Source organism: Thunnus albacares, chromosome 20 (assembly GCF_914725855.1).
Source record: "Thunnus albacares chromosome 20, fThuAlb1.1, whole genome shotgun sequence".
In the NCBI taxonomy this organism is placed as follows: Eukaryota; Metazoa; Chordata; class Actinopteri; order Scombriformes; family Scombridae; genus Thunnus; species Thunnus albacares.
The window spans coordinates 23,676,108-23,700,490 of record NC_058125.1 but is presented as its reverse complement, the minus strand read 5'-3'; the positions used below and the strand labels follow the sequence as shown (position 1 = coordinate 23,700,490).

The 24,383-nt window shown below is 38.5% G+C and overlaps 1 protein-coding gene across 2 annotated transcripts in view; it reads right to left on the bottom strand.

Annotated features, from left to right (window-relative positions):
• LOC122971477 (corticotropin-releasing factor receptor 1-like) overlaps positions 1-24,383 on the bottom strand; it is a 68,370-nt gene that overhangs the window by 21,493 nt on the left and 22,494 nt on the right. For both annotated transcript variants that reach the window (XM_044338148.1, XM_044338149.1), the window contains exons 5-6: positions 6,767-6,852; positions 957-1,063 (exon numbers count right to left, since the gene is read on the bottom strand). In XM_044338148.1, coding sequence (XP_044194083.1) covers positions 957-1,063; positions 6,767-6,852 — 193 coding nt within the window. The remainder of the gene's footprint in view (positions 1-956; positions 1,064-6,766; positions 6,853-24,383) is intronic.

The following is a 24,383-nucleotide window of genomic DNA, read 5'->3' as shown; positions in this document are numbered from 1 at the left end:
TGGAACCATAAAACTCAATTAATCGATTATCGAAATAGTTGGCGATTAATTTTCTGTTAATCGACTAATCGCTGCACATCACAGAATCTAAAGATGCTCTGACTATCACTATCACTGTCTTTCAGATGAACTTTTTTCTCAGTAGCCTTGAAAATCCTGCTTCCTTCCTCTTCCTCTTCCTCTTCCTCCTCTCTCTGCTGTGATTCTCTAACTTCTCTTTCCAGTTCCACAACCCTGAGCAGGAGTGTCAACCTTTCTCTCCATCACACTGACAGCAGCACCCCCTTTCTCCTAAATGGTTCCCAACTCAATCTCATTACCAAGTGGGGAAGGTGAGTATTAAATGCCAAACTCCTTCACTGCCCTAATGCAATTTTTAGCGGTCCGGCCGACACTCGTCCTCCCTCCCTCCCTCCCTTCCCCTGCTGCTGCCCTCCCTGTCCAAGCCACTGTGGCCCACAAACACGGGTTGTGCATAAACGCCGTTCTGTAGAGCTTCTATTCATTATTCCTCTCTGTGGCCTTTCACGCTTTTCGCACTCCCCGGGGGTGTCTCGAGGATCGATAACAGCCACGGCTGTTGAGGGTGCTAAGACCTTTCTCTCGTTAACGCTCGGTTTATTTCGGTTTGTCAGAGAAACCCATTCCACCTCCACCAGTCGTCCCAGCAGGCCTCCGCAAAAAAAAAAAACTATCTTGTTTTTTTTTCGGCGCTTTTCTGAGATGGGTCTATTATTCCCGTTTGTGGGGAATGTGCCCTAGTTTTTTGCGGGCGTCTAAACCCTTTTACATCTGCGGGATTGAGATAGGGAAGGTTTCATCCCATGACCAAATGGTTTTTGAATAAGAACGAGAGGCGCTTTGAACGAGGGATCTCGAGAATACTGACGTTTCTGTCACATCTAGGATGTCTTTAGGATTATCAGTGGACGGACGGCGGAGAGAACAACACTTACCTCAAACACAAGAAGAGGAAGAAGGCTATGAGCAGAGCCACCATTGAGATGCAGTGACCCAGGAAGTTTATAATCACAGCTATTTGGTAGTGCATCTTGCCTTTTTTCTGCAGGGAAGAAAAGAAGAACTGTGAGTCTTTCGGGTATTTTCTGATTTACAGAGATAAGATTTTCAAGATAACAAAGAGATACAAAAATCTGAACATCCTTTGTCCTATTTTTTCTAAGTTTTTTTTTTTTGAGCTGACTCCTGCTGTGATTTTCAAATAAATACGTGGATGCTTGCAAGCACACACACACACAAACATATGCAGTACACACATGAGGTCTCCTGGCGCCAAAGGTTTTTTTTTTTTTACATAGAACACAGTCTCATCTTCCACTGAATCTGTGTCTAAGACCACTGTCTGTGACTCAGATATCCATTGTGATCAGATTTCCCTCACACTACCAACAGTAATCTGTGCTGTAAGTGGATTTATGTAACCTATTGGTGTCTACGCCGAGATTAAACGCGGGCACGTTTAATCCCTGCCGCGCCCACCCTCAAATCACGTCATCTGACCCATTCACGATATTGTGGTGCAGCAGCAACTGCGGACGGATGACATGCTGTCTCCATGTCAACTTGTTCTCCTTTGATTCGTAAATGTACATCAGTGTCTGTACGATGCTTTGTTAATATATATATACAGGGACATGTATTAGCGGGACCGTTTTTTCTGCACAACCAATCTGCTGTTGGTAGGAAACTGATGCTCCCCCAACCTTCTATCAAAGAGCTTTTGCAGAGCTCTAACAATGTCACGCTACTTCCTCCTCTGAGAGAAGACTCTAGCTAGGTTTCCATCCGAATGTAGCTTAAATTTTAACCACATTTCCAGAATATCAGCAAAAAAAACCCCAACAAAATAATGCACATTATCATCCATTGCCATGATGTTAATATTAGGAGTTGGGATGTCGAGATAAACAGCTACTGTAGCGCCAGTCGGGAGGTCATTAAACCACTGCAGAAGAAGAAGGCGCAACAATAGGATGTAATTAAAAGAGTGTCAGTCAAACGTCAAATGGTGAAATACCATGTGGGAAAACATTTAATGACATTAATTAAAAATGAAAATGAAAATATGACATTTCTGTTTGTTTGATCTGATGTTTTTTCATCTGCTGCTGGTTTTCGTCTCTTCAGTCGACATTTAAGTCTTGAAGTACGTCGTGATTCATGTACATATGTAAAATGAAAAATAGCTCAATGGACACATTTCTAATAAATACTTTCTTGACCAGTAGAGGCTGATTGTCAGGAAATCATAAACAGGTTGCTTTAGGTGTTTGAACAAACCAGTGGTGACTGGTTTTACTGGTGAGGACAGTCTCGTCTAGTAATGTGTCTCCCAGCATGTAGGTTTGGATTTTTACAAGTCTACTGTAATAAAATACTCACGTCATGTTAATGGTTGCTGTGGGGCTGCAACTAATGATTGTTTTCACTATTGATTGATCTATTGATTATTTTCTTGATTAATCGATTAGTTGTTTGGTCAATAAAATGTCAGAACATGGTGAAAAAGGTCGATGACTGTTTCCTAAAGCCCAAGACAGAGTCCTCAAATGTCCACAATCCAATTATATTCAGTTTATTGTGATAGAAGACCAAAGAAACCAGAAAATATTCACATGTGAGGAGCTGGAACCAGAGAATCTGGACTCAAAACATATATTACAACATAATTAAATATAAAAATGGTTGCCGATTAATTTAATAGTTGGCAACTAATCGATTAATTGACTAATAGTTGCAGCTGTAGGTTTCTATAATCATTGCTCCAAACTAAACTGTCCATGAAGTGATCCCTTCATAGTGTGACTCCACTGTAAACATGTTAGTATGCTTACAAAAAAGAGCTTTTTGGATATTTAAACAGCTTCTGACCAATCTAAACAATAACTCTGACACATCTAGACTCTAAAATATCCCAAACATTGGTAGTCAGAAGAGAGACAAACACATAAATTGTGCAGCAAAGATTTAAATTCACAAAGAAAAAACACATTTTACTATTTTAAATCAAGAAAGGTTTTAAGCGGAGGGAGCAGCAGACATGAAAGCTTTTTAGCCTAATACAGTGTTAACATAAGAAGAGTTAAACATGACTTGAGGGGAGGAAGAGTGTTGCTGTTCACACACCTTCAAGGGGAGACTGTCTAAAATCGTGTCCCTACCGAGACACACGACAAACACTTATTTCTTGGATCAGGGAAAGAAGTGTGACTGCAGCCTTTCTTTTTCTCTCCACCTACAAACACTTTTGTTTTTAGACCTGATTAGACGTCATGAACTAGTTTATTTCGAGCGAGGTGAACCCATATGAGACAGGGGACAAAATCTACAGTTGAATATGAGGCTTCAGCAGCAGATTGAGTTAAACAAACCGTACGCGTATTTTTGTCCTGTGAGTTTGTTTATCGTTGGTGCTTTGTCTGCAACTACCAGGACATATCCTTATCCCTTTAGCACGGTAGAATACATTTTTTTCACCGAACCTGAACTGTGGATTTTACCCCCCAATCCTTTACAGAGAGATGAAGCTATAAAAGGATCATTTCCAGGGTAGTATAGACAGGAAGAATGATTAAAGCGACCATAAACTCTTTCAATATACATATATGTGGGTCCTGTATTAAAATAGACTTCCTGTAAAATATACTCTCTTGTGCAGAACTGGCTAACACATCAGGGCACAAATCAAGCAAGCAGGAGGTTTTTAAAATGGATAGCAGAGCTCTGAGAGGAGGGGGTGGATGACAAGAGGATAATATAAGACCCACCCACCACTAGCCTCAGGTCTCACAATATGTGTGGGCCACAAGTGTCAAAAGCAAACGTGACTCACTTTCCCTCTGTAAGAAACAACACAGAAACTTATCGTATATTTGAGAGAATAACCTCCAGCGAATCCCAAAAGGAAAAGAGGATTTTTTTTTTTCTCCCTTTTTCTCCTTCAAACAAACTTTCCAATAAGCGTTTGATCCACTCAGTTCCTTTTCCCAGTGGGACCGCTGAATATCCGGGTTCAATACTGACTGAACTTTAAAGTGAATCTACTTCAACTCTCCTTCCTTTTTCCCCCTGATGTCAATCACGCCGCCGCTGCCACCCGGTGATTTATTTCATGGCTACAAAAGGAGAAAAATCAAACACACATTTTAAAGGTCAGACACTCTATATCCATCTTCTGCTGGGGATCGATTGGACATCGGACTCAGGGAGTCACTTCTCCACTAAATGAAGGCTCTCATTCCACAACAATGTTCACTCATGCTCACAAGTACAAATGACTTCAACTATACCGTAGCTGGTAACTTAATTGGCAGGGAAACACGCCTTCATGATTTAGATAAAATCCGTTTTTAAAAGGGATATATCATGCATATTTCATTTCCAGGTCTATATTTTTTATTCTGTGGGTCTACTGGAATATATTTGCATGATTTACAGTTAAAAAAAAAAACTACTTATTTATCTTATACTGGTCCTTTATGCAACCCCTCAGTTCAGCCCTGAAACAGGCAGTTTTAGCTCCTGTCTCTTTAAGGCCCCGCCTCCTGTTGAGCCCACTGCATTCTGATTGGTCAGCTTCCGGATACTGTTGAAAGGAGGCTGCGAAAACAAACAATGGCTGAATCCAACTGTCCAGACGAGCTTCACGGCATTCGCAGACTCGCAGACTTTTAGGGCGCGTTCCTGGGAAGTCTGCGAGTGCTTCCCAAGTCCACAAGGACCCTCAAGTGGACTTTCTGCAGACTTCTAGAGAGTCCTAGAGATTACCCATAATCCTGGAGCGATAGGCTATAAAGTGACGATGTAAAGAATACTATTAATTATTATTATAAATAATAAAAATGCAATAATAATAATAGGCTGTGTAAAATATTTACTTTTAACGACTTTTTTGTTGTGATGTAGAGAGGATAATCTAGACACATAACAGGCCTATAACAGGCTTTATAATGTGCATTTGTTTATTTTAATCTGCTAAAGTAGACGGGCAAACATTGGTTTTTGTCTGTCTACAATGTGAAAGTCCTCAGTTGAGTTTAGCAGCTCATGTAAAGGCAAAATCTCACTGAGCGTTCTGACTAGATTTGCTGAGAGCGAAGCAGCAGACCTGCACGTATTCAGAGCCATTAAGAACTGTTCAGAAAACACTTTGAAATGAGAGTCAGGAATTTCAATTTATCTCTGTGAAAGCTCTCGAGGTCTGAAGTCCCATCTACAGGGTGCATTTTTATCCACTTGTGGCCCAGTGAGCTCGCAGACTTGACAGTGATGACAGTGAACACTTGTGACTGAAATCCACGAGGGCTCAGTCTGCAGGTCCAGAGGGTCGACATTTGGATTCAGCCGATAGAGCCCCCCCCCCCCCGTCTGCTGTCCCCCGTAGGAAAAATAAGTACAGTAGTCAATATGTATCATGAATAATAGATATGATGATTTACCACAGTCTCTTTCAGCCAATCATACCATTGCTGCTAAACTTTAAATCTGTTGCTGTCAGCTGTCATTTCAGTGCAAATCGTTGCGACCTCCTCCCCCTACCGCTTTAAAAACTACGATCACATCACGATGGGGTCCAATCACCAAAGACTTTTCAACATTTCTCATCATTATTGTGCATGTGTGCATCACTGTTCACTCTAATGAAGTCTCTCCTGACTGGTGTTGAAGGCCACAGAAAGACAGACTAACTCATTGTTGGTTGACAGTAAGAAAAAAATACAGAATAACACAACATTATCCTTGAAAACAGAAGACGAGGATTTGATTGCATCATACAAACAGACAGACAGAGCTCTCTGAACCTGCACAGGGTTGTAATGTTTATGGAAACTCAACTCAGCTGTTTAATATTCAGTTTCAGCAGATGGTGAAGCCAAGCAAAACAAACATACTGTGTCTCATCTTTCCACTAAGTTATATCTATTATATTTATATATATATGTATCATCATTTTATATTTAACATACAGTACTTTAAAAAAAGAAGCTGATTTGGGTCTGTGTGTTCTGTCTTGCTGTTCATTTATAATTAAAATAATCGCTCATCACATCACAATACATCATCCAGGTGGAGGCGGAGAACATGCACAAAAAAAAAAAAAAAAAACACACCACAGTAACATGTGAATGGCTACAAATCTGGAGCACAGCAGGACCTGAACAGCAGCACGCTGTCGTTTTCAACCAAAACAGGCCGACCTCGTTCTCTTCCCTTTTCACAACTTGCTCACATCGCCGGGAGATCGGTGCTTTTTGTCACTTTTTCTTTTGAGGAAATTACTGAAATGAGACACTTCTTGTGTTCAGAGGAGGAATAACTGCAGGTTGATAAAGAGATTTCAGGCTCCCACTTACATATAAAACCAACCGAGCATCCCCAACTGCACGTGCGAGATGACATGACAATGAACGCTGCACAGTGCCAGCGCCTGTGTAATGCAAATTTAAAACATTTGTTATGCTTTTGAACCTTCAAGTCATGCTCTCAGGCATATTCACAGTATTTTTTTAAAGTGTTTATGACTGTGGTGTCCTTTCAAGGCTGCAGGCTCTGAAGGAACCCAAAGCCTGAATCCATATTTACTGTAAATAAGGCTCAAGTAGAACCGCTGCATTCATCTTCCATTGTAGCCTTGCCTTTGTTGTTGCTTTTCTGATTAACGTATGGAGCTGTTCCATGCTTTGAGGGTCTACATGAAAAGCCTCATTAATCAGGACACATGCACAGAAACAGACCAGACTCTTACCTCCTCGTGAAGTATGGCCTTACACATGGAGTAGTTCCCCTTCAACGCCCATGTCCCATTTGCGAGACATTTTCTATAAACGTTATCTGCATAGAGAGCGAGAGAAGAAAAAAGGGGACAGAAGGCTCTGATTAAAAGCTGAGGTGAGTCATTTTTGATTTTTCCACATATTTCCTTCATGTCTCAAGTGCTGTGTGGATAAAATACAAGATGTGAATTCCTGCTCGATTCATAGCGGCAATGTGACCTTTTTCTGTGTTTGAGACTAATAGGGAGCGATATCATTAGAGGTATTCTTACAAGCTGTGATTTTTCACACGTTTGCTGTCAGGACAGTCTACCACCCTCCGCCTAAGCATTATTATTATTCTTTACATTTAGACGCCCGCTTTCGCCATCGAATGACCTGTAATCAAACCTGTGTTTCTCCAATAATTTGCACAAAACTCGCCGCTACCCATATTACTCATCTGTCAAGCTGTCCACAAAAGGTGTCGGAAAAGGTGATTATTGTCAGTTTTACTACAAGCATTTGTCAAATCTATCTCCTTATTTAAATGAAAAGACAGTGTTCAAGCATATAAAGTGAACCAATTTGACAAGGGTGTTTATTTTCTATTAAAAAAAAAAAAAATTTCTGATGCAACCCACGTAATGGCAGGATGGCATGAAGACTCTGACAAATGATGTGAAAATTTTTTTCCATGCCGGCCTGCTGTATCATGGCACACACATTTTGTGCCCACATCCACACAGACAGAAATGCAATAATCTGAAACAAATTTCACATTTGTCATTTCAAATTAAACTGAAGGAAATGCAATTCGTTAAATAGGCCACTGTGGAACTGAAATACCGTAAATGAGGCAATTTAAAGTTGAAGGGAGATGTGTCAGAATATTTTTAAAGATGATATTTGTTACGTCGGCAGCTGTCTGCAGGGGCACAGGTGAGTTTTGAGGCCGCTGAATCTTACATCCTGTGGGTAAATGTCCGAGACTAAAGCTTGCGGGTCAGCTAATTTAATCATAAGCATGTTTCAAATTAAATTAGTTCTGGTGCCTGCTGCATAATAACATGAACAGGTGGAAATGATTATGTGGTAGGCATCAGCTGCAAAAAAACAGTTTTGGAAAATCATTCCATCTTCAGGTCAGGGGTTTCTGTCAGCGGTGGAGGATTTCAATGATCAGCAGTGAAAGCACGTATGTGTCATACACTAAATCGCTCGTCTTGTATGGAAACATTTTCCGCTGAGCAGGTTTGGACAGGTCTGACCCTCATACGGAGGCAGGTTGTCTCCACGGGTCGTTAGACAGCTTCTCCGGTGACAGTCAACCTGTTTCGAGAGCTCGGTGAGAGGAGAAAGAGAAGTTTGCAGAGCACTCGCTGACACGGTTAAAAGCTGCCGTGTGTGATTTTCTTTTGCAAGAGGTTTTTCGAGAGCTGTCAACATCCAGAAATAATGAAACATGGCATGGAGTGCTTGTTTGCTTTAGGAGACAGTTTGTACTTTGCTCTCAGGTTACTTTCACCAAACATTTAGCCAAAAAAGCAAAAACCTACTCTGTCGACACTCGACTCGCTCCAAACCTCTGAACTGCTGCCCGCCTCTCTAATTTTTCAGTGATATGAAATAGGTCTGAGGTTGTGCTCATTCACAGCTGTCTCCTCCAGTTAAGATTAAGAGCAGAGATGTCATCTTCTTGTGCCAGAGAAAAAAAAAAAATAGCTGCAAAAATGGTGTCGAGGGTCGATAAGATTGATGCAGTTGACTCGCAGCAATAATAACTCTTGCATTGGCATATTTCCTTCAATTAAAGAGAAAAACATTTAGTTTACTGCTTATAACATCCACCACTGCTGCTTCTGTGTCGACCGAAAACGGTGAGAGACAATATGATCGAAAGGTCTCTCTACGAATATACATGATGTCAGAGTGAATAACGAAGTGAAAATGAAATGACGATTCAATCTGATTCGCTGCAGTTTGTTTATTAATGTATCTGTTAACGAGTGTAACTCCTGCTGTTGGTATCCATGAGTGGAAGCTGCTGTTTGAACAGATAACGAGTGACAATATAAAACACAGTTGTAATAATTAATAAGTGTTGCCATCATTATTATTAAAATTGCCTCGAGAGACAATTCATCACAACATTATGTCCATTTCCACATCAACCTTGTAGCATGAGGGTGACATTTTCAAAGTCATCCATCCTGGAGACGAACTCTGTTTTGGAGTCAAAAACCGTAAAAATGGATGAAAGACCAAAGCAGAGAAACATGTATCACATGTATCACATGGCCTGAGATGGAGGCTGATGATTCTAAACACATGATTTAATAATGAGAAGATTTTTGGGGAGGGTGGGAGATAAAATGGGATTGGGTTGCCTGAGGGCAATAATGTGCAATGAGCTGGGTAGAAATAGCATGTTGACGGTGTAAGGCGACTGTCATCCCCAATCAAGATTACCTAGCTCGCAATATTCCCCAAACCCCAAATGCAATATCCTAGAGAGCTTTAAGAGAAAGATCTGTGTTGAGAATTATGCCAAAGTCAAAAGTTAAGATAAGAAGACAAAGTTCTGCAACGTACTGACCCTATAAAATACACATTATTTATAGTTTTGTTAATTTTTTCACTTCTAATGGAGTTTTTAGGAATCCAGTTTTAGTGTGAATCCATATCTGACAAGTATTTTGTCTATTTACTGTCTATCTCTATGCTTTTTTTTGCACATAACTTGCATATTACATTTATTTTGCACACATTGTCAAACTATGTGGGTATATACAGCATATATATACTATTTGTATGTACTATATATAAGTAACTATATATTCCTTAATTATAAAATATAGTTTTTCCTTTGTAATTTATTCTTTAATGCTGCTTTGTTCTATTTTATTGTTTTATTCCATTCTAATTTAAAATATTTTAATATTTTTGTGCATTCCTGCATTGTATAACGACACTTGAAATGAACTTTGAACTCTAAACATATGTATTTCTATTTCTATCAGATTTGCATTTAACTGACTTTGAGTGCAGCGTCTGCTTTGGCAAAAATCTCCTCACTAAAGATGCACATTTTCACAGAGCATTCCTTAAATCTCTCCGTTTATTCAAGTCAAAATTTACATGACACTGCATGATTGGACACATTTCCTGCGGGGTTCACAGTCGCAGATCATTTGCATGGATTACAGTCAAAGACGGGTAGTAACTTTATTTAGAAAGCACATTTAAAAAGCAAAGTGATGTGCTAAATTTTTAAAGACGGTTTACAAACCAAATGTGTAAAAAAAACCCAGACAAACAGATGCAAACACACACACTGAGACATCAGTACTGGTCCTCGTTTAGAGCCACAGCTGAAGGGTATAAATTCCAATTAAACAGTGTGACCTTGAAATAAATTCTTCCTGGCACTGGACCACAGAGTGATTTATTGCTTTTAAACCTCTTTATAAAAAATAGACAGTATATCCTCCAGTTTTACAACAAAGAGTGAATGTCTTTGAGGATATTTCTTTACGTAATAAGCAAATTAAGAGACCTGGTGAAAATCCTCTTTGTGTCGTTGATGTCCTTTGTTTTTTTTGGCATTGTTTTCATTTTGCGTGAGAAGAAGTGAAAGGAGTTTTACAGCTGAAGCAAATGAAGGTGGATATGTGCCCAGGCACCACTTAATTATTTGTTAGATATAGTACTGGAGCGGTACTGTTGTTGTCATTGGATTTGGTGTTTGTTTCCATTTGTGCTGCAGTAAACAAACCCTGTTTCATTCCAACAGTGAACAAACACAGTGAGCTTGTCAGGTTTGGTACCATCGTGCATGATCGTGCATCAAAACCTTTGTTCACTGACCTATCTGGCAACACACGTTATTGCCAGAAAAACTGTAAGTAATTTGCAAACGGATAAACTGTTGTTAGCCAAAAATAGTTTCAGGAAGTGAATCCTCCTAAAACCTTAAGGGGCGGCGTGCCCCAGTAGCCTGCTGGTTAAGACACATGCCGTTTAACTGCAACGTTAAAGGGGACATATTATGCTTTTTGTGATTTTATGTCATTTATATACTGTTACATTGTCCCAAAACTTGAGGTGAACGTATTTAAAAATGCTGCCTTTGAGACAAAAGTCAGGGCTTCAACCTGCTCTTAACGCTCCGTTTGCAAAGTTACCTCCCCGTCGAACTGACGCTTTTGTCGCTAAGGTTGCTCCATAGGTTGTTGGATTTGTTGTTGGGACATGCAGATGTTTTTGAGAAGTTTCCATTAAGAGTAAAGAACAGTAATAAGAAGTCCAGTAACAGAAGAATTCTCTCCACTTCTGTTTGCACCTTCCAGAATGTCAGAAGTCAGGCCAGACTGAGACAAATAAGGAGTTTTTAACTGTAAATCAAGCAAAAACATTCCAGTAGAGCCCCAGAACAAAAACGTAGACCTGCAAATATGCATGATCTGTCCTCTTTAAAATGTCATCTTCACATTTCTGTCTATGTACGCCTTAATCAAACAAGATACAATGTGTAACAGACAGCTTTGAAGTAAGTGTATTTTTTCACTTCTAGGGAAATAATCAAGGTACATTTCGTACCGTTCTTATCATTTTAAGTTGTACTTTACTTCCATGTCATTATACATCTACTCCTCTGCATTTCAGAGTCAAATATTGTACTTTTTACTCCACAACATTTATTTCACAGCTATAATTACTTTTCAGATCAATACTTTATACGTAAAATTATCAATTTGTAAAATATGCATCGTTATAGATTAGACTACCCAACAGTAGCTCTACCTTGACAACATTAAAATGATGCTTATACATATCTGTCAATGAATCAGCACTGATATTCTAATATATGAAAAATATAACACTCTAAATGTCTATTTTGCATTACGAGTCATTTTACTTTTGCTACTTTAAGTTCATTTTACTACCAATACTAGTGTACTTTTACTTAAATACGATGTTAAATGCAGGATTTTTAATTGTAATGGAGTTTTTTTTCGTTGTGGAATTGCTACTTTTACTTAAACCTGCAGAAACTGTTTTTTTTTTTTTTTTGAATATGTTGAACTTGTTAGCAAACAGATGCTTATTTCCACATCCATCATTCATTTGGAGTCGTGTTTCTGTCCACCTGGTGAATGTAAGTCCAATATTCACTCTCTGTCAGCTCTGTTTTTGCTCTCTACCGACTCCTGAGAGAAATATTTGGCTCCTCAGCCGCTTTTAAGTGAGAGATCTCAGTGCTTCTATCACCACTGACTCTCTGTAAGAAAAGCAAATTAGAGTATTTCCCAAAATGTTGAACAATCCCTTAAAAGAATGAACAGGGTTAATGAAACAGTGACTGAATTCTACAGAAAATGAACACTGTGAAAAACATGTTCGGGCCAGCATTCGTGTGGTTATGTTGGGACAAAAAGTTCCTGATGTTACTTGGAAAAATCTCTCTCTCTCACTTACTTTATCAAAATTTACAGGGCGCACTTTGAGTAGCACATGTACCGTCTGGCACATTCATACATAACATGCACGACTAATGTGAGATCTCTTCTTCTCATTCTTCTCTTTTTTTTTTTTTGTTACAGTACACATCACTTAGACTGCAGCGGCACTCCTTTATTAACATTCTCCTGCAGTCTTCTAAGGTTGCAGGGAATGAGCCACTGACAGCATCGTAAAATGCCATTTGCATGGGTCACGAGCTCAAGGTCCCTAAAATAACTGCTGATTTCATGTAGTGGCTGCTGCCAAACGGGTGATTTGCCAGTAGTTAATAGCAGACAGGTTTGTCTCTGGAGCATCTTACAAGACTAACAGTGGATTTCATTGTTTGAAGGGATGTACGCAACTACACGCTACATATTGGTTTTCATCTTTGCTTAGTGACCGGCCATTGTTGTTTCTGAATGGGTGTTAAAAACAGCGACCGGTCTATGCCAGGTGCTAAATCCTCCCTGTGGAAACAGGAGCTCTAGGTACATGTGGATGGAACACAGGCACCCCTCCAAGCCTGGAGCTAAATGATCCTCTTTTCATTTTATTTCCAAACACTACCAGCCGTGCAAGCAACACTCACACTTGCTTAGTTAAAAAAAAAAAAAGATCATTCTATAGAGGATCCTCTCTGTAGCTGGAACCACAGAATACAGCATAAATACCTCTCGCACTGAACTGTAATTGTAGGTCCTCTGCAAGCAAATATGCTGACCCAAATTCAGTCACACTTGCTTAGCACTTCATCACACTGGATCAATGGCTGCAGCTTAGAAGCATCTCCCTCCTCTGTGCATTTCGAGCCGGGGGCTAATTAAAAGCAGCATCAGCAGGGAAGAAAATAAATTATTTCTACTAAATGAGAGAAAACTCCCGTGTTTCTTGTATTGCAACATAACAAAACAAACTAAAAAATCTGAGCTGTAACATGATGTGTTTTCTTGTTTATGCAGGTCAGCCATGTTCATGACAAGTGAAGTCACTGTAAAAGGGGGAATTAATCCCAGCGTCTCCTCCACACATAAATCTATTCACTTGGCAACTCATGAAACCTGATGTAAGACTGAAACGGAGCAGACAGCATGCACCATATATTACTGTAACTTTCCACGCTTCACCGCACTTCCACCCTGGAATAATCACAAGTATTCAGGTGAGCAGTTGTACCTGAACTCTGAAAAATATGTGGTGCATGGAAAAGTTTGCTTCCACCTCATTTTCACTCAAAGAAAAACTTGTTAAATTTATCCAAAACTGGAAACTGGAGCAGTTCTTGAGAAATTGCAGGCCGTCTATACCGAAGGGAATTGATGCCAGTTTTCACGCTGGGTGTGTATTCTGGCTCACTTCCGTTAGGTTCTGCACAAAAGACACCTCAAGGGTTTGCAGAGGACCGCAGTCTGTTTTTGAAAGGAGGTTTAAAAGAGAAAATAACAATCCACTTTACACTGCGTACTTATTATAGAATCACGCAAGGAGAAAAGACAGGTAGGCACGTATGTGCTTGACACACGCGAGCCTGCATATCACAACACTTTTGAATCTTTCCCTCTGTCTTTCCTGTCTCTGATGTCGCATGTCTACACGCCCACGCGCATGCATGAATTAATATTCAACGAATGCTCCCGCCGTGCTCGAGCTCATTCAACAAAAAGACGCATTGCATTCCTTGTGAGTGAGCAGGAGAGTGAGCCAGGGCGAGGGTTTTGCCACCCCACTGACCGCGAGCACTACTCTAAATAAAACTACCCACCCTCTCCTCTCTGTCTCCTCTCTGCCTTTTCCCCCTTCATCGTCTGTCTTGCTTCGAATGGCGCAAGACCCGCTCATGCTCTCAGGCACACATACACATATAGACATACATATGAAAATCCACTGGCCTCCCTCTGGGGACCATTAGGGGAAAGTCAAGCTTGGCAACGACTGGTGAAATGGGTTTCCGGGTGGGGCAAGACGTGTAACAACAAAGATAGTAATGCCAAGCTGAGTCACGAACCCAGAGGAGGGCGTGCAGCACCACGGGCACCTGTCACGAATCAGTGGCTGAGCGGTCTAGACAACACCCCCTGGACGTCTGTCATCCCCTCCGTGCAAATGTTTGACAACATGCTGTAATTGTCTGAGAGAGCATCAAAGATATTGAGGAGCTTGCAAATGATTAGCACGATGTTTAGTATGCGTTGATAGCTGCTATTAGACTTCTTTCAAGGCTCCACATCTCAGCAGGAAGGTTAACTCAAGTGCATTCACCTTTTTTTTTTTTTGATCTTCAGACCTGAAATTTTCCCAGTCATTAGGTTTTAATTCCAGTATTTTTCTTCTTCTTCTCCCATGAAGAAAGAAGGCTGACTTGTTATGTCATCTCGCGTCTTTATTATATTGTTTCATGTCATTCAGTGAACGCCAGGAATGAATATCTTGACATGTTATGAGAGTTTTTGTCATTATTTGTGTTATTGCACGTCATTTTTTTTTACTTTAAAATAACAAAATTAGTGGAGAATTCCTTTTAAGGGCAACTTAAGGCCAACGAGCGCTCAAGTACATACATGCCAGTCATGCAATGAGGTCAAACATCTTATCTGGCACATAACATAATACAGTGGAAACCGCTTTTAATGGTCCTGGTTACAGTGATCAAACGCTTATATGGATCAAAAAGCTCGGGACAGACAGTTTAAACAATTTGCTTATAGTAATCAAATTGTCCGCTTACAGTGTTCATTTTGGGTCTTTTTTTACATGACAACATAAGGAAAAAGAAAAAATGACAATGGCAGTTCTATTTTTTTTTACTTAACTCCCATGACACACGTGTGATATGTACTTGGCGGCGTGTGCTGCATTGAAATCATGACGGGAAAAAGAAAATCATTCTCTCTCAATGGAAAACGTCTCCTTGAAGCTTCTGACAAGATGCCAAGAACAAGCCAACGAGATGCAGCAGCGAAACAACGAGCGTTTGAAACAGCCGTTGTTCCAATTTTGAAGCTCTATATTCATGCAATAAATATACAAGTATCAATTAGATGGTAATCTACATAAGAGAAAAAATTCAGTTATAATAATCATCTGCTTATAGTGATTTGACATATGTGATCACTATAAGCAGTTTCCACTGTACTCATATGGCTTCAGAGGTTGAGTGACTTCATCTGTAGGTATTTCAGGTATAAATAATAATAGCTGTGAATGGCACCATAATGCTATTTAATCTCCTGCCTACTGTTTTTCATGTTCCTCTACCTCATCTGTCTGCATGTCATCATCTGTTAATGCAACCTCGGCTGGCACTACTGGCTCTATAGCATCAAAGGAACATCTCCACTGTTTCTGTCTTTCCCAGAAGGGAGTTAAAAATACACAGTATACTATATATATATATATATATATATATATATATATATATATATATATATATATATGTCTTATATCTGACCTCTGATTCATTTCATATATTCTTTAAGGACATTGATGCTATTGCTTTTTATTTTTATAACTTTCATACTAAAAAGATATTAAGCTTTTTTCAACATTTTTTTTTTTTTACAATGTAAGTAAATAGTAGCAAATGACACACTTCCAGGATGACAATGTCCTAATTCACAGGGTATTATCTATTTCATGTTTCAGTCCTAATTCCTAATTATTCCAGTTAACGAGGACTTCACAATGAAATGCTTAAGTGACTTTTTAAATACAAAGTGTAACTATTTATCTGACACACCAATACAACAGCTGCTTTCTGGTGAGTCAGGTGATTTAGGCCTATTTAATCCTAGATGTGCACCAAACACATGAATATGAACTTTTAAGGAAGAATGCCAAAAATGTGTAGGTTTCCGCTTCTCAAATATGCGAATTTGCTGCTTTTCTCTATGTTACATCACTGTGAGTTGAATTTCTTGGGGTTTGGGACTGTTGATCGGACAAAACAAGACATCTGAGGAAGTTCCCTTGGGGCTTCTTCAAATGACACCAAAATAAAATTTTGAAGTTCTGAGCAATTTAATTTATTTGGTCTTCAAAATAGATGTGAAATTGAAAATTATTGCCTACAGCAACTGAAGAACTGAAATCCCTCCCTATAAAAAACTTTCAAGTTACAGGCCAGTATCCGCTTTAGATGAGTCCAGTCACTGGAGTGGTAACGCTGGGGGAAATTAATATTCAATACCAACACTATTTCAGCATACATCATACCGAGATTTCTTTGAAGCTCAAGCAACCTCAGTGCTCACGTTCCAGTTGAGCCAAAGAAGAGATAAATGACAGGATGAATGTAGGACTTAGCATACAAACATACAGTATGTTAAATAGTACCAAAGTTCTATATTTACTGGTTCAGTCAAGCTATTTATATCCAAAACCAAACTATTTAGCTTAATTTTTCCTGGTTAGAAAAATGAGTTTTGACTATTTCAGTATCAAATATTTCAAATTTTACCATCAGAGGAGGAAATTAGTTCTAGGATTGTTTTATTTGAATAGTTTTTAGAGGCTGTGAAAAAGTGGGTGAGACCACTGTTTTGTGCCCATTACACTTCCTGCCATACTTGTCATTTGTTTACTTAGACAGTCACATTGCTGTCACAAACTACCCTGGGTTTTGTTTGTGTTTAGCATTGTTTTGTTACATTTACATCTGTATTTGTGGTTTAATCGAGACTGAAAAGTATTTAAGGTCATTATTTATTGTTTATTGATTTAAGTACGGAGTTATAGACTAGCTTGGGTTGTAACTTGCCACATACCCACCATGCTTTCCTGGAGATAAAAGGGACAAAAGAGCAGGCACTGAACCACTTCCTGGTTTTAAGATCTTGCTGACATCACCAGTGATGTCATGGACAACAATGTTGTCGTTGATGTGTGTGTAAACAATGTTAACTGATACAAGTGACATTGTCATACACCAGTTGTTGGTATAAGGGAAAGGACACCCCTGATAGAAATATGGTTCTGCCTAGATAGATTGAAGGACCTATTTAAGGGGAGAGATGTTAGTTTGAGAGAGAGCAGAAATGAAAGAGGATGTCAGTGTAGCTGTGTGAAGGTAAGTTTGATTATGCTTGATTTCATTTGTTAGTCTCTCAGTCTGTCTCTCATCACCTTCCTTGACACTCTGGCAAAACTTCCTCACAGGTAAAACTTCAACTTGCAAATAACTATAAAAAGCAGAAATGTTTCATTTTTCTTGTTTCCTATCTCGTCAATAGTCTTTTCCATCCAAAATCCTTTAGGTTTGAATTGCATTGAATTGAATTAAATTGAATTGAATTATTTAAATTGTATTACATGCAAATGAAGATATTTACTACTACAATGTAATGTCATAATAATAATAATAATAATAATAATAATAATAATAATAATAATAATAATAATAATAATAATAATAATAATAATAATGTAATACTTATTCATATAAGAAAATGAACAGAACATTAGTGGGTCACCAATGAGGGAGGGGAGGGAGAGGAGGGGTAAGAGACAGACAGTGATGATGCTGAGTAAAAGAGAACAAGCAGCTTTACATCAGTGCTGTAATCTCTCTTAACTTTTGGGATTGTACTAAAAACAGTCCTCTCATCCCCATGTCCAAACTGTGTGAGTGTCAGCGTGTGTGTGTGTGTGTGTAACACTGTAGGTCAAGGCTGATAATTAGTGTGATTACTGCAAGCAATCACACTATTGTAGCAGTTTGCAACAGCAGTAGCAGCAGCTCTCTACAACAGAGTTGGCACATGTCCGCCTGGACAGTGGAGGATGATTTTACATCCATCCTCATCCAGCAAATCACTAGGTGAGTTCTTTTTTGCTTTGCTTGGTAGCATTGTCAAAATACATTACATTTCCAAACAATTTGAATTGTGCTATATGTCCTTACTTTTGTCATGATAATGATTTGGTACCATGTCATCCGATCACAACCTCAAACACAAAAACGCTATTTTACTGGTATGTATTTTTTCGTTCAGCCTGTGATCTATTCTTTGAGATTCCTTCTGACTTATTGACCAATCTTTATGATTTGGAGTTTTTGTTCAAATTGTTTTCCTGAAGAGAATTTTATTCAGATGAAATGCAAAAGGCATCTGACTTGAATTAAGTTTTGAAATCAGTCTTGGTAACTAGCTACATCTGTACTGTTGCTACAATAATGTCTTGTTTCAGTGGAAGGTCAACATTTCTGAGGGCGGAGCTGGACTTGTGATTCTGATGCTTCAAATTACACGGTGAGTTTCAGTTTACTTTGTTTTTTATGCCAACATCTCCAAATGACTTAATTGTATTTGGATAATGTACCGTAATAGTGTGTACCACTTTGTAACTGATAAGTTGTCTTCTGTTATGCTTAAATACTGGTAGACTTAGTACTATAGTGGCCTATATGAAACACATCAGCAATCTACAGCAATATCCCAGTCCTTCAATGTCGCATCCCTGGATGGATGCAACACTGAAGAATGGATGTGCTATATAAAATAATAATAATAATAATATTAAGAGCATTATTAATAATAATAATATATGTTTTCACATGTTTTCAGCACAAAACCCAGAAAACACAAAACTCTTCATAATAAAAATCAACCTGCATAGAGACACCACAGAATAAACATGAATAGAACTCAAAATACCCAAGCAACACAACAACCTCTCATCACCAACAAGCAAAACCAAAAACCCCAAAACACAAAAAGTCCAGAAGTTCAAAAACACAAAAAGTCCAAAAATACAGAGTCCATGACAGAAAGTCTAAAACATGGGACCAATAGCGCCACCATGTGGTCAGTTATTACATGTTTTACATAACTCATGAACTTAAAGGCATATGAAAACAATATTTGCACAGTGTGTTCCTTGGACAATGCTGATTCAACTGATATTGGCCACACCCATTTGCGCCTGAATATTTTTTTTATAAAATATTTTCCGCCATTTAGGATTTTTTGTTTCTGTTGGCACATATTTCATCTAATCTTCACCAAACTTGGTAAATACCATATTTAGATGATCCTGGAAAGACCTTTGTCTGTATTGGTTGCCAAACTTTTGGAGGTGTGGATGATGCCCTTAATGGGCCAGAACATCTTCAATGCTAAATTGGATTGCAACCTAGTTTGGGAATGTTGTACGTAAAGCCACATTCCCCACAGTAAAGTAACATTGTAACATGATATTTCTGCAATTATGTTGTCTTTAATAAAATGAAACTTGATACACACGTTCTTCATGAGAATCTGCACGACATACTGAGTCATGGCACCAATCGCCCCACACTGTGGTCATGACTAAAACACCACCATACTACTTATAAAATGCCATCCCTTAAATGTAATATACCATGGTAATCAAATTCTGCGAAGTTGTACAGATGGGGATGCTGAACAAGTGAGTTGTATTTGCAGCAATGCCTTGCAAGTTATTTCATCTGTCAGCATTCACAGGCATTTTCCGCAAAAAATACATTTCTTGTTATATTTGTTTGTTCCTTTTGCTGAAAATATTTGGGGGTTGTGAATGAGTGAACAAATGAGAGATCTGTGAAGCTAATGTGTTGCTAATACAACAAATATATAAGTAATTGTTAATTTACTGTTGGGCTAACAGTTAAATATTTTAATCTTTGTACTTTTACACTTGTGAACTCTTACTGGTTTTTTTTTTTCCTTTTAGGAACTAAAGTTGTTAAACACTGTTAGTCACTATATTGACTTGTGAGTACTTTTGTGTTTCAGTTTGCTTGTTAGTGTACTCATTCATTTTTATAATACCATCTGTTTTCCTCTTGTTATCTGGTGTCTCATCTTTTTCTGTAGAGTTTCCACACACTGGGTTTTGTTCCCAAAAAACATGTCCTTGTCTGAAAAAGGCAATGTTTTGACCCTACCTATTTTTTGGGAGCTAAAATCCAGCGTGCAGACACTCTTTCATTGAATCTTTTGTCCTGCACCTGGCACAAATATTTCATTATTTTCTCAAACCACTGTCACTGAATTTGTTACAAAACATTGTTCACAGTTTTACAGTCATCTTGGATAAAAACTTCAAAAGCAATTCACGTTGCCAGTAATCATCTGCTCTGTCTGCTATGTTGAGCATCATGCAGCCGCCTATCAGTAACTATCTAGAACTAGATCTAACGATTATTTTCATTAAATGTCTTGTTGTATCCAACCACCAATCCAAAACCCAAAGATATTCAGTTTACAGTCATGCATGACAAAAATATCAAAATAATTGATGATCAATTTTCTGTTCATCCACTGATTGATTAATCATTGACTAATCATTGCAGCTCTAAACTCAGGCTTAACATTAGCTGATTAGCTAGCCAGCGCTGATAAATAGATTCTTAATGTCGACAGTCTGTACAGAGCCTCACATGAATACATAGATACATAAATACAGTATGCATCCACAACATAACTGCATGAAAGACATCCAAACAGGATACGTCCACATTTATACACACAAACAGAGCACATAAACTCCAGCTACAGTTACCAGAGTATTTTGTTTAGTAATGCTATGGCAGAGGGGGCAAAACTCCTGCCATAACGTGCCTGTTTCCAGGCCAGGGATCTGTATCTGCGACCAGATGGAAGCAGTGTGAAGGGGGGGGGGGCCTGGGGTCATGTACTGTGTTGCGTGCTCTGTGTGTAATGGCTTTGCTGTTGAGGTCTGAGAGGTTGGGGGTGGGGAGGACAATAATTTTTGGAAGCATTGTGTGTGATGCGCTTGAATTTGCTCCTGTTGGAGGCAGTTAACAAGTTGAAGAAACAAGGGGAGCAGTAGAAGAGAACGGGTTGAATTATACTTTTGTAGAGCAGCAGAAGGTGGGGGGCAACAGAAACTGCTTTGAGTTTGTGGATGGCAGAGAATCTTTGTTGGCAGCGTTTGTGGATGTCAGTGGTGTGTTGTTCAAAGCTCAGTTTGTTGTTCAGGGTGAGTGTGAGATATCTGAAGCACTCCACCATCTCAACAGTTTCATTACTGATGCAGGTGGGGTTGTGGGTGGAGTTGTGGGCTGTGCTGTGTACGCTGGAAATGTTAATGAACAGTCCTTTTGTCTTTGCTACATTCAGCTGTAGGTACTTGTTCTTGCAACACTGTGTGAAGTGGTACATGGAGTCTTGATAGTCTAAAACAGAGTTATTGTTTTATTTTTTAAATTTTATTATCATCTGTGTGTAGCAGGCAGAGTTAAACAGAAAAAAAAGAAAAGTGACTTTTGTTTCTAAATTATATTACTAAGAATGATTAGGAAGGAAGGAAGTAATTGATTACTAATCATCAGTGTTGAATGTGCATGTTCCTTATTACACACATTTACTTGCGAGACGACTTTAGTATGTCCAACAAAAGTAACACAATGCCTTGTAACATCTGCATTTCTGGCAGTAAAACGGACAATTTTAATGAACTGGAAAATACAGAATAAGGACTATTATAGGTTGGAAAATTGGCTCAAAGAATATATGGACTCATTAGCAATGGAGCAAGCAGGATACACCGTCCAACGAAATCAAACTAAGTAAATTGTGGACACATGTAAAGACATATTATCAGAAATCAGTTGACATAATACACATAATACGTATGTGTACATAATACACACACACTGGGCCCTCATTTTGCTTTGTTAATAAGATTTGAAGACTTACAGTAGCTTTGATGTCTGCTGTGTGGGCGTTGATTGACAGCATTGATTGACAGATGTGACTGACAGTTGTCTCACCTGCTGCTCTCTGGGACTCGCACTGAATCATACTATTGTTGCCATGTTTCAGCACACACAAATACACAAACACATTTCTATATTGGATGCTGGCTCTGAAGGAGATCTATTCATCTCCCCTAATCTGTGTGGTTTGATATGCTGCTGGACTCGTTTTGAAAAAAAAAAAGACTGGAAGTGTACAAACACACTCTTATAGCTCCAACAACTTAAGTCGAGGATTTGTCACAATCTAATTTTGGAAATCCAGCCTCGTACCTCTGTCCTGATTCATGGAACTCCCCTTTCATAGTACTGCTATTCAGAGCAGGAACATGCTCAAACGTCAGACACATCAGTTGTCGGATGTTTTTTGGGGGGGTTTTTTGAACAAAATGTTTATTTATAGTTATGCACATTTGAAATATACACAGTTGCTCTGTCAGGAAATTAAAAGAAAACAGAAAAGGAGAACTATTCACAGTTTGGCAAACAAACAATTATAACAACAATTATAAATCATGGGATCATGTGCTTCCACAAAGAGAGGAATCTCCAAAAATGAAATAAATAAATAAAATAAAAATACCTAAATGAAACAGACAGTTAGTTAGTTTTGGCCAAATTCACAATTAAGTCAGTACAGCAGTTTATTATATTGGTAATCTAAAATAAGCAATCACAGGAGCCCATTGGTTTAACAACGTGTCTTTACATGGAGTTATTTTTTATTGAGTACACTTTCATTAACCTGTCATGCCATTGATGTAGGGTGGGTGGCAGTGGTTTGAGCCAAGATAAAGTTATCATTATTTGCCACCAGTAAAAGAACATACAGCAAGTAAGCCTTTTTCTTTTCCATAGCTCCATCAGGGATTGCTCTTATAATATAATACAATGAGTATAATTGTAAATCAATGTTAAAAATGGCACATATTTCTGTATGAATCCCTTCCCAGTATGATTTCAGCTTTGGATAATCCCAAAAAATGTGTGTGTGATCTCCCGTCTGTTTACAATCCCTCCAGCACAAATTCGTTTTACTTCTGTCATATTTTGATACAATGAAAGGAGTTCAATACTTCATTTTTAATTTCCAGTTCAGTTCTTTCCACAGTGAGCTATAAAGTTACTTTATGTCTCCCTTCACATACTACTTCCTGTGTTTCATCTTCGATAATAACAGTCATCTCCAGCTCCTACTTTTCTTTTATATCCAGAGTATTCCCATTCAAGTCAATGGGAAAGTGGTCTTAGACTTTTGGACCCTACACCGTATATTTACGTAATGATTTTTGTTCCACTCTTTTCTTCCATAATCCTTCATACAAAGATTCTATGGGAATGAGTGGTCACTTAAGGGTGTCCCATTCCCTATTTGACAATAAATTTCTCAATTGTAGATACCTATGTAAATCTTATGACCATAACCCAAATTTATCTTGTAATTGTTTAAATGATTTTAAAATTTCCCCATCAAACATTTGGTCTATTGTAATAAGTCCTATCTCTGCCTACTCCCTAAACCCAGTATCTAATTTACCTGGCAGAAAATCCACATTCTTTGTAATCTTCATGACTTTTGATATTGTAAAAGATGCTTCCACCTTTTTTTCTCACCAGTGACTAGACTTTCAGGGTGCAGTTTATCCATTCATTTTTTTTTTACTTTTTCACCAGCTTTTTTGCTCCAAAAATTGCAGCGTCTCAAGAGGTGCTAGAGGACATGCATTTTTTCCTAATCCCAGCCGATTCATCACCTCATCTTACATTAACCACTCACCCATTCCATGAATTTGTGTTGCCCAGTAATATAATTTCAAATTGGCCTCCTTGATTTTTTTGGGTAAGCTAACAGCTTCAGTTTAATCCTAAATTTCCTCCTCTGCCATATAAATGTGGAAATCAGCTTATCTAGCATTTTAAAGACCAATACTGGTATCCAGATGGGTAGTGACTGAAAAACATATAATAGCCTAGGAAGTATATTCATCCTAACCTTTTCAATTCTACCAAATAATGAGAGTGGGAGAATCTCCCATCATGCCAAATCTGATTTTATTTGAAAATAATTCTAACATAATTTGCTTTGTACAATTATGATTTTTCTGGGGTGATCATGATACCTAGGTACCTAAATCCTTGTACTGACCAATTAAATGAGATCTGCTTATCCAATTGAGATGGTCATTTACCTACCAACATCATAGACTCGTGGATTCATTATCTCTATAAACTGACACTATCCCCAAATCCTTCAAACATTTCAAAAGTGTTGGGATAGAGGTTAGAGGGTCACCAATATACAGAATGACATCATCTGCGTACAGTGATATTTTAGGTGATCCTCCTCCAACTGATATTCCATA